The 11,539-nt window shown below is 37.8% G+C and overlaps 1 protein-coding gene across 6 annotated transcripts in view; it reads left to right on the forward strand.

The window, feature by feature from the left end:
* LOC147240596 (ras/Rap GTPase-activating protein SynGAP-like) overlaps positions 1-9,911 on the forward strand; it is a 40,481-nt gene extending 30,570 nt beyond the window's left edge. For 5 of the 6 annotated variants that reach the window (XM_086192615.1, XM_086192621.1, XM_086192618.1 and 2 more), the window contains 4 exons: positions 496-657; positions 1,754-1,965; positions 4,204-4,276; positions 5,855-9,911. In XM_086192615.1, the coding sequence (XP_086048741.1) occupies positions 496-657; positions 1,754-1,965; positions 4,204-4,276; positions 5,855-5,893 (486 nt within the window). In that variant the 3' untranslated portion in view covers positions 5,894-9,911. The remainder of the gene's footprint in view (positions 1-495; positions 658-1,753; positions 1,966-4,203; positions 4,277-5,854) is intronic. The other variant, XM_086192620.1, reaches the window with a different exon arrangement.
* Positions 9,912-11,539: the final 1,628 nt, after the last annotated feature.

Consider the following 11,539-nt stretch of genomic DNA (forward strand, 5'->3'; position numbering starts at 1 on the left):
GTCGGCCTGGTTTAAAACTTTCATCTTCAGTCACTAGAGAGAATATTTACAACTGCATCAGTATGGAAAGAGACATACAAATATGCAATTCCATCTTTTTGAATTATGACAACATAATCAGGAACTGCTTCATAAGACAGATAATTAATGCCACACATTTATTAGTTTGAGCCTCTTTAATGTGAGAATTAGTTTTTTTACAGTCACTATGGTAGATTGAGTTTTTTTTGTGTTATTTTTCCCACATTGATTGGAACTTTTTTCTGTTCTGTTTTTGACCAAAAATAAATAATGGAAACAATTAGCTGATATATAAATTAACTTTTGAAATAGATGTTAATTGCTTGTCTTTTTCAAGTCCACAACCGAGGCTGAGTGAATTAGGATTTCTCTTTATTAATATTATTGTTTAATATGGAGGCAGGAATCTCAAGTCAGTAGAACTCAGTTCTTTACGTGATGACGTCAGTCTAAAGCTTGCTCTTGTTGTCTCAGGGTGCTCAGTCGACGTTGAACACGCCAGCGCTCAATGAGCGGACGGTGGCCTGGGTGTCCAACATGCCGCACCTCTCCGCCGACATCGAGAGCCTGCGGCCGGACCGAGAGGGCCAACTGAAGGAGTACTCCAAGAGCATGGATGAATCACGACTAGAGAGGGTCAGTGTGTTTTTTTTTAGTTTTTTTTTAATTATTTAAAAAGAAAAGTGAGTCAAAGTGTTTCAGTGAAGTGCTTCTTAAGATTGGGCAGTGGTGCTGGAGGTTACAATAAGAGGTAAACGTATTCTTATCAGGTCGACTTCGCTCATGGATTGAACGGTTTGAGAGGAGGAGTATCAAATTCTTGTGTGTGTGTGTGACTGATTTTTAACTGAATCAAACCAGCTGTTATTGTATCTTGAAGGATACTCTGAGCAGATTCTCTTTAATCGGCCGGTTGCTTGAGGTTGAAAACGCCTCTTATCATTTTTCAATTTTTCCTGTTAAAAATAGTCGTGTGCTTTTTCAAAGCCAAACTTTAAGACTAAATGAACACTTTGGCTGTGTACCTGGCAAAAGAGAAAAAAAAAAAACATCACACACTTTTTTTTTTGTAGTGCCAAAGTGTAGGTGGTGAATCATCAGTAGCCTATGATGAAAATACATCTACCATTTAAGTCAAATCTAGAAAAGGAGACTTTGTAGAAATCAGGAAAAAATGGGGGGGGGGGGTGTCGTTTTTCTGCAACTGCAATTCTGCGTCAGAGCTTGAAGAGACTCATGAGTTAAATTTAGTTGTTGTGCCTGTTACATGAGAAAATGAACGAATTTATTTGACGTGTGTTTCAAAACGGGTATTTATACAGCCATCAGCTCTTAGTGAGACCAAAAAAATATATATAAACGTTAAAAATCATCAAGGATAACACAAGAGAGCCTTGGGCTTATTTCCATCATGGTCCTTTGATGATAATAAAACAAAGTCTGAATAGCACAAAGCTTTGATAAGTAGTGCCTTAATCCTGCATTCGTTCTAACGGCCAGTAGGGGGCATCTCCAGTGGTGAGAAAAACAAGACGGACTATTTTAAATTCAGTGTTACAATTACCTTTTAATCAATTGAATTATTACCTAACAGTAACATTTTCATGGAGAGTTTATACCTCTGTTTTGTCTCCACATTTATTCCGCTTGCTGCTAGGCAATAAAGGACTACAGAGTTCTGTCTGCATTGGTAAAATCATTCATAATTCAGGAATAATTCCTTGTATTTCAGGTTAGGGAGTACGAAGAAGAGATACATTCCTTGAAGGAGCGGCTGAAGATGTCTCATCGCAAGCTTGAAGAGTATGAGCAGAGACTTCTGTCGCAGGAACAGCAGACAAACAAGATCCTGCAGCAGTATCAGTGCCGCCTGGAAGACAGCGAACGTCGCCTAAAGCAACAGCAAATGGAGAAGGATTCTCAAATCAAAGGCATCATCAACAGGTGATTATTGTTGGAGCCGAACCGGAGCTGCAGGCTGTCGAAGATGCTGCTGTTCTAAAGCATCAAAAATGCCGCGCAAAATGTAAAAGTTTTTTCCAGTTGAATCACACAGAAAAGTTACTTGTGAAAACCTATTTCCACCAGGACAAGTAAAAAACAAAACAAAAAACTTGGCCTTAATAAAAATAAATCCAATGCGAAGTCATAATTTTGAATAGTGACTTTATCTCATAAACTTGATTTTCATAATTTTAACTTTGTCTCACAATTACGACTCTTATTTTGTATCCCCTAATGTTTTTTTTTTTTAATTCTTCATTTACAAAACCTTGAATTTCATAACTCCGACTTTCTTTTCACTTGACATTTGGACAATTAGGACTTGACATTGGAATAATTTTTTATGAAGGCAAGGATTTTTTTTTTCTTTTGCAGAGAGAAATGAGAGTCCAGTTGCGACTGAACTGCCTCTCAGTCATCCAAATATTTTATACAACATAAACATGGTCACATGAATATCAATGACACTCAAATCCAATATATTTTGTCCATGTATTCCTTATATTACATTCAGATGTGTGGTCGAGTGTTGGGAACCATTAAAAAAAAAAATACTACACTTATGCATTTAGAGATTCTCTCTTCAGTCTGCTGTTATTTTTTTATATGACCTGGTAAGTGGTCAGGTAATAACAACCATCAACACCGGAGATAATTTGGATTAATCTCCACAATCAACAGCAGGCGCTCTGTTTTGGTGCTTGAAAGTCTGGTCATGGATTTTCAGCTCCAAAAGCAAACGTGACGGGAGGAGGAAGAGGTGGTGAGCTACTGTTTAAGTCTGTTGTGAAAGTGCGGGAACACAAAGGAACACATCTGTAGCTCATTCTCTATTAAGGCTGAACACCTTCACAACATTTGTAATTGAAGACGTCATCCACTGAAATGCAACTTGCATCATGTCATGTGTATCTGATTTTAAGGAGTAGTTCAACATTTTGGGAAACTTTAAGCTTTAATCAGGAGCTAGAGCAGTTAAGCTAGGCAGTTAGCCTAGCTTAGCATAACAAGGGAAGGGTCTCTAATGTGAAAAAAGAAAATTGTTTTCCAGGTTTTTTTTTTTTTTTTTTCAAATTACATACAACTGCCATGTGCTTGATTCCCTTTGTTTCTGGTCTTTATGCTAAGCTAGGCTAACTTCATTATGACAACAGCGCAATCGTGTTTCCATATTTTCATACAAATTTTTAGTCGTTTTTGAAGGAAAAAACCATCAATTTTGCAGAAACTTTTTTTTCCCCCGTAAACATTAAATGTGCACAATAGAAACCGGATGTCAGAACCCCTTTTTCAAATAAGCTCTGAAGTAGTCGATCTTTAATTCACAAGACAGACTCCCCCCCCCCCCCCCCCCCGCTGCTTCTTCACAAATTCCCAAACTTTTCTTTGCAACATGTCCAGCAGAACAACGAACTGAAAGTAATTCCTCGAGACCCCTTTTTTCTTTTGCTGTAGATGTCCAAAACAACCTCTTCTTCTTCTACTCTGTCATAGCCATCAGTAATATTGCCTTAACTGCAATTTTCTCTCAAAAATATGTATTTCATAGCCCAGTTTCTTCCCAGGTGATGGAAACACATTTCAAATTGCACTTACCTGTACTTGTTTGGGATTTTCAAACTTCTCATGTAGCCTTTAGGAAAAATAAAGAGACAGATTCTTCCCAAAATGTTGAACGTTTCCTTTAAATGTAGCTCATTAAGTGATGCTGAAAAGCATGCCCATTCGGTTCATACTAAATAGATTAGAACTGGTCTCTTTTTACCTCAGTAACTTGATTATATGGACATTCAATGTAAGCTGTAGCCACCAATTCATTGAGGAAATTGAATAAATACCTATTGGAATAAAGTGGGGTTCCTACTGAATGAAATGAGTGTGCACCGCATTATATATTTATTTCCATTTGTTTTCCTGCTGTCATGTCATTCAATAGGAAGCCTCCTAGTAGCCACGGCAGATTTCTCATTTCACAAGCACTGTTGAATCTGAACTGTTCTCAAGGCAGTTCAGAGTCACCTCCAGAAAGCTCTGAGGATAGCGGATTACACCCAGAAATATGTCAAGACCTTAATATCATCATATGGCCACGTAATCCAACGGCAAATTTGAAGAGCACTGGCTTCATAATTCTATTTTTGTCAAGCGGTATGTTTGTTTCTATTTCCCTGTTGTCAGACTCATGGCTGTGGAAGATGAGCTGAGAGGGGGTGCCATTCCTGATATTAAGCCTCGAATCCTCACAGACCAGGTTTGTGCCTGAGTCTACATCTTTTATCATCCCTATTTGCTAAAACAGTCATGTCCTAAAACAGCTTGCATCATTCTTATCTCATATCCAGAGCATTTGCCAAAGTCAGTGCAGGAGAAAGCTTTCATACACCTCACCTGCTCCCATCTTTCAAAAGTACATTTATGTCATATCTCAAACAACATTTCATCATTTAATGCCTGAGGGGAGACTGAAAAACAGCCCTAATCCCAAAAAAATCGAGAGCTGGATGGAGCTCAAATGTACGTATGGAGGTTAATCTAGTTTGTGACTGTGAAAGAATATTAAGTCTTGAACACTGAAACGGATTCACCGCAAAATCAAATTACTATACCACCGAACGTATTCACCACTTTAAAAAAAAAAACAAAAACAAAACCCCAACAATCCAAACTCAACTGTGAATCACCAGCAGCGTCACAAGCTTCAGGAATGTGGGCTGGATTGTGACGCAGGTGAAGAGGCTGCAGCGTGTGCAGCCTTTATGTCAAGTAACTTGTCGGGAAGAACTTGAAATCCACTGTCACCTTCTTTCAGCTCTCTTTATATAGAGCGAACGGACAGAACGACCTCTCGCAGACACCGCGTCTACTACATTTTTACTCCAGACTTAATAAATACGAGCGAGTGATAAGAGTAGATGTCCAAACAACCCATATTTAGAGGCTAGTAAATGGGTTTCAGGCTGGCAAAGCAGGATTAGTCTGCAAGCCTCCTTTATGGCTCCATGTATCATCGCAGCTATGGCGCTCATTTGTGATGTTGAATGTTACAGTGCTTGGAGGGCCATTAAATATGATTAAGTGTTGAGAAATGCTGTTCCTTTAGTGGGAGAGGCCTTTTATTTTGTGGTACAAGCATGAACTACCCAGTCCTAATGGAAGGAATAAGATTTAAAGGAATATTTCAACATTTTTAGCAATATTATTTGCTTTCTTGCCAAGATGACCTGGATATCACTCGTGTCACAAGTTAGCGCAGTGCACATGAATGTAAGGCAGAGTTTTACGAACAGGCTTTGCCAGGGTGCACTTTAGCAATGCAGACTAAAGACAGGCAGTTGTAAAAGACCTCTGTCCTAGAATTGGAGGTACTGGTGCAAGAATGCAGTAAATATAAAACATGATGTTGCTGCAAATTCGAGACATTCACACCTATTCTATGCCGATTCTGATTTGGCCTCTTAAGTAAATCCAGTCAGAAGTATTTTTAATGCTAAAAAGGGGATTTGTGCCAAAGTAAAACATAGCAACATAAATCTGGTCCGAGGTGTTTTGGCCTGTCTGGCAACCACGAGCATTCGTTGGTTGTTAATCTAATCTAATCCATCATTGGCCAATTTGGGGTTTTTGCAACCCAAGAAGATTCTGCAGCAGAATTCTGATGCGAATGTGTCAGCCAACATCTGTCAAACGAATCGATCTCTCAATTTAATTTCTGGCAAGAAAGTGAATGAGTATATATTCCAGAATGTTGAACTACTGCTTTAAAGGCTTACCCTCGTGACACTGAACACGGGAAGAAGATTTAATTTCATCCCTTTTCTTCTCCCTTCAGTCTATCAGCCAGGGCTATGGGGGCCACCCAGGATCCTGACGACCACTTCCACCAGAGTCCATGATGGTCACTCGAGTGTAAGAAGACTCTCCTACAACAACCCAAGGAGATCAGCGTCACAGTGAATCCAGCAGGACTTCTGAAGGCTTCTTTTAAAAAAACAACAACATTTTTGCACATGTTCAAACTTTGCCTGTACTAGAACTTGACAATCATTTTAGTGCGAGGACCAACATGAACCGAGAATTGTCTGCACACCTCGATTGAAATGTAAGTCGATGCTACTGCAACAGTGGCATTAGCGAACGTCAGTTTATTTATTCCTAAAGCAGCATTCTTCATCTGTGTGGCTGTAGACGAATCAGGCTTTTACAAGCACAAAATCCCACCAGAATGATGCCTGTGACCATTCACCATCTATGACCATCAGATCCCCAGCAAAGACCTATACTACTATTTGATTCCCATTTAATAACATATTCTCACCAACAGAGGGAGTAATATGATTTTTTGCATCCTTTATAGCACAACAATTCCATTCAAACAGACACCAAACCAATCCTACTGTGTATTATAAAGGTTTTCAATACAGTGTAAAGCCTCTCGTTGATGATATTTCCCGTTGACTGAGTGTGTGATTCCAGGACTCTTGAATTTCTGTGTATAGATTTCTCAGACCTTTTTAACAATGGAAATTAAAAAAAAAAAAACTAAAAGAAAATAAATTTTTATACTTTGGAAGAATAATAACTTAGCATTGTTAAGAATCATAGCTAGAAGGCCTTGGAGAGCGAATACCTCCGCCTGGGTATCTTGCTGACAGACGACTTGGAAACTAAAAATGTTGCTATTTTAAATGGATCTACTGCAAATGGGCTCTTCCTTGGCCCTCGCTACACCCCTCCACAAAGTTTAGTGAAATTCAGCTTTGTAGTTTTTACACAATCCCTTAAACAGTCAGGCAGACATGACCCCGATCACATGACTTCCGTGACAGAAGTAAATACCTTAAATACTTCAAATGACGCTAGAAATTCTTCACACAAATACCAGAATATCGTAGAGAAATATGCAAATTAATGAAAGCATGAACAGCAAAGTGGAACACCACCAACTTCTCAAGTACGGGAGTATTCTAATTTGTCGTCTTCTGTGGCTCTTAAGGGGCTGTGTGCTCAATAATGATGTCATCGGGGTTATCTTGGTAAGGGATCAGACTAAAGCAAAATCCTGTATGACCGCTTTGGAGGCCTGGATTTTGGAAGACTTGGGCATTCACGATGTAGGGAATGAAACACAATCTGATATTATAATAGTGGCTGTTTAAATGAATACATATTTACAAAATTCTCTGACCTAGCTTGTTGATAGCAACAGCAGGACAAGCGCATCCTGACAATGAATGCTGGTTTGTGGACGCTCACGTCTGAGAGACGGTATTGGTCGGGAGCCACCCTAAACAGACCAAGCCTCAAACAAAAAAAAGTCTAGCACTTCATTATTTATCCTTTAACTTTTTTTAAAAAAATTTATTTGTTTTGCCGTACAGCACTTTGTAACATTAAAAAGTGCTATATATATATAAATAAATGAAATAATTATAAACATGATGTACAACTGGAAAGTAATCATATTATAGCAAGTAGTGAATTACTCATCTGTTGTGTTTAATGTTTCTGAAGCATAGATGTGCAACAGTTCTGCATGTGCTTTTTAAATGCGAGGATGAGTAAGTCAGTTTGCTTTCAGGTATTAATCTTATCTAGAAAAGAAAAACTGACATGGCTTTTTTAAAAATTATTATTCAAAGCCTTTTTTTCCTCATCCAACCTGCTGACTCTGTTTTTTTTTTAATTTTTTTTTAGAAGAGTTACCTTCATCCTTTTGCGTGATACAACATGAAATTGAAAGAAACCGCAAACAAGGAAAAAAAAACAAAACGTTGAAAACAGCAGAACAGTCGGAGTTTCCAAGCAGGGAAATGTAGTATATGTGCATAGAATTTGACTGCCTTACAGTCTGAACCACAGGGCCCGAAATAACAATGCCAACACAAAAACAAGTGTAAACTTTGTATAATAAATGTCTTTTTTTTTGTAGTCAGGTGATGAATAAATAAGCAGTGTGTTGGTTAACCTGTACGTTCGTCAGAATCATTTATATTACAGATTTCATGGTTGATATAATTTATCTTAACCTCTTGCCTTTACAAAGACATTTTCTTTCCAGATAAATATCAATTATACAAAGTTATATGTTTGTTACCAGAAAAGTATGAAATTAATGTAAACTCACTAGCTAATTTGTTAGGTACCCCTTGTTAAAACCTGTGCCACAAATGTGCACAAAACATAAAACAACAGCTCTTGAACAGATTCAATAAAAACAGGATTTGTATTGTAGTGCATTCGTTTTTTTGTTTTTTTTTTAGGTGTACCTAATAAATTGACAAGTGAGTGTATATCTATTCTTGTATGTAAAATGTATTCAAATCAAGGGTAGGCCTTCAGGCATGAACTCGTGGTCAACTGATTCTTAGACTATCGAATCTTAATGCTGCAATCCAGACGAGGAGTGAGTTCACGGGATCAGATCCAGCACAGCACCTTTCTGTTCATACTGCGGCACAAAATGCCCTTCAAGTATCTCGCCTTTATTGTGTAACCAAAATAGCAGTGGTGCTTTCAACAATACTGAATTGCAGTTTTAAGTACTCTTTTAAAAGACATTTCTTTATTTGGCCTGCATTGCAATACAGCATTTTGAAATGTCGTACTGAACATCTCTGTTCATTTTACAAGAAGTTGTGATCCATAAATAGAGAAATGTTTTATAAAGACATGAAAATTTATGATCCGCCCGTGTATTCTTGAAGAGTTCAACAACTCCATTCTGTCTTAGCTGCAGTGGTACAGTGTGCTACCTCTTAAAATGTCCCCTCTCTGTTGCAGTGAAGGATCCTTGTGTTGCTTTATATCGCAACCTGGGAGGATACGTTTGAACAGACAACCTGTGTTTATTTTCAGACACAAAGCTAAAAATGTGAAAAGCTAACAGTTATAATTGTGTTTCGAAACCAGTTGCAAAGTGAGGCTTCGTTTTTTTGGATGCTTGTTCGTTGCTGTATAATATTGCAGTTACAGGGCCATTTGTAAGATTTATTTCCTTTTTAATATTCTATTTAAGTGCCATTACATTCATACAAAATGTCCTTTTTAATTATAGATAGTGTTCAAGACTTCATCAGACTCTCAGGTGTTAAGAACACGGAGATAACTTTTGACATCGTCAGCACAATCAGTACTGAATATTTGGCGAGGGAGTATAAAACCCAAGCATTTAAAAAAATCTCATTAAATAGTATCAACAGTCTGCTTTTATTTTGGTCAACTGGCCCTCGTCTCCTCATGAATATTTACACTCGTATTATTTCTAACATCAAGACACACAAGTTTTGTTTTAGAATGACAAATATGACAAATGCTCTGTCATAATCAAAGTTACTATTGAAAAAGTGCTTTACGTTTACAGGAGTATTTATGCGCCTATGTTGATCCAAAGGGGAATAACTGCCGCTTTGCTGCAGCTAAAGCAGGACCTAACAAAATTAAATGGAGTATCTTGTATATTTTGATGAAAGGTTATTTAACGTCATGCAAAAATATTTATGTTTCTGAAATGGATGTATACAATTTTGGAATGGAACAAAGTATTTTCTTGGCAGCTATCATTCTGCACAATTGATTGACTGTGTCTCAACTGAGTTAGTTGGATTGCTGACTTGAATTAGGCCTACTGGATGTACTAGCTTCATTTACTTGACATTTCGTTTTGAAATAAGCCATGCCCCATTGATAAGCCATACCCTCCAGTCCCCTGATGTTGTGTGGTGGATGTTTAATGTTGGTAGTTTTATTTATAATGGTAGTTATTGTAGGTATGATTGCGCTTGTAATTAATTATTATCAGTGATTGATATAATTTGTTATGTTTGAACAAAAGGAATGTATTCATTTTTCAGGTGATCCCCTCCCGAGTGGTTTGAATAAAATTAATAAATCCCTAATTGAAGATATTTTATTGAAAGTTCCCAAGTGAGATATTATCAGCTGCTTTTTTTAGGTTTGCTAGCAGGAAGCGTCAGGTTTACATTTGGGGTTATGTTTTTTTGTTTGTACATAAATAAGCACTATGTAATACAAATTATTCATATTATTTGACACAACGACCTAAAAGATAGAGAGGAAAAAAGACCAAACGCATCAAACAACCTTAAAACATCCTCGGTCTCTCAGACGTCGTTTATGACGAAATTCAGCTACGCTTGCTGTTTGTTTTGTTGTAAAAAGGTTCTGGGAATCACGCTCTAGTGGCCTTTACGGATGAAAGGTTTTTCTTCTTTTGGATTTGTTTCTGGGTTGCAACTTTTTTCGGTGGCAAACGGTAACATTTTACTACAAATATGTGTCCCAGCCCCCCCCCCCACTCCAAATATTATGAATAAAGTATATAATATTTTAACGTTATTAGAACATTATGACCACAATCCTGTCACTCTTACCATTATAAGCTCAGTCAGCTGCGATTATACTTAGCATTCTGATAGTGTCATAAAAAAAATAATGAAACCACAAGTGTTGTCAAGGCAACAGATTATAAAATGTAACCAAAGCAACAGGAGAATGTTATAGCTAAAATATTACTCATACCTTATAGGTATAATTTAAAATGAATAACACTCTTAACATGTTGTTTGTTTGTTTTTTTTTAAAGCTGAAGTGCACTTAGAGGATTAATGTGTATTAACTTCAATAATCTGGACAGTGAAACATTCAAGTTGAAAGCAATCATTTTAGCAATCAATTCAACAGACCAATATTAGTCCAGTATGACCTCAGCGTTTGCAAACTTAATAGAGACATTAACAACTGGGTCGGTGTCACTGGACTGTCAACTTTTCTCTAATTATACGACATTGTATACATTGTACACTTATCAAGCTACCAAGTGTCGCCGTCAATTACACCTTTAAACACAGCGACAGCTCTTACATTCGTGTGTCCGACTATTTAAGTCATGATCGTAACAAGCCACACCAGATCCATATCCATCCACCCGTCCCTCATTTTCTTCTGCTTATCCTGTTAAGGGTTTTGTGTGTGTGTGTGTGTGTGTGTGGGGGGGGGGGGGCGGGGTCTGGAGCCTATCAGATCCAGGTCCTTCCCAAATAAGGTGGGGGTGAAAATATTAAAGATTAAAATAAGATCATACGCATAATCATCTCTCAGCCCCTTGTGTGTCGTAGCCATTCATGTCATTTGATCTGCATGAGGTTGACGCAGGCACACACTCTCCCCTTGAAAGGAAGCACCCACTGCTCCCTCATGTTTCTGGCTGGTGTGTGCTTCAAAGACAGCTGATAAGAGCAGTTAATCAGTGAAGTAATTAGCATCTTTGCCAAATTCAAGCCATTCGGGAATCCTACAGAAATCAGGAGAAATCTTTTTTCTCAAGGCCGTTCTTCAGTGATCGATGTAGATAAAATCGAAGATGAAATTAGACTGTGTTGAACCTCGTCTGTCCATCAGAGATGATACAGTAGGACTCAGACCATTAAAAGCAATCATTTAGCAGCAATTTAGACAACAGGAGCAACTGGTTTCAAAAAATTGAACAACAGCACCA

This window comes from Aulostomus chinensis, chromosome 22, assembly GCF_037954235.1.
Source record: "Aulostomus chinensis isolate RoL2024-O1b breed Wild chromosome 22, RoL_Achi_v1.0, whole genome shotgun sequence".
In the NCBI taxonomy this organism is placed as follows: domain Eukaryota; kingdom Metazoa; phylum Chordata; class Actinopteri; order Syngnathiformes; family Aulostomidae; genus Aulostomus; species Aulostomus chinensis.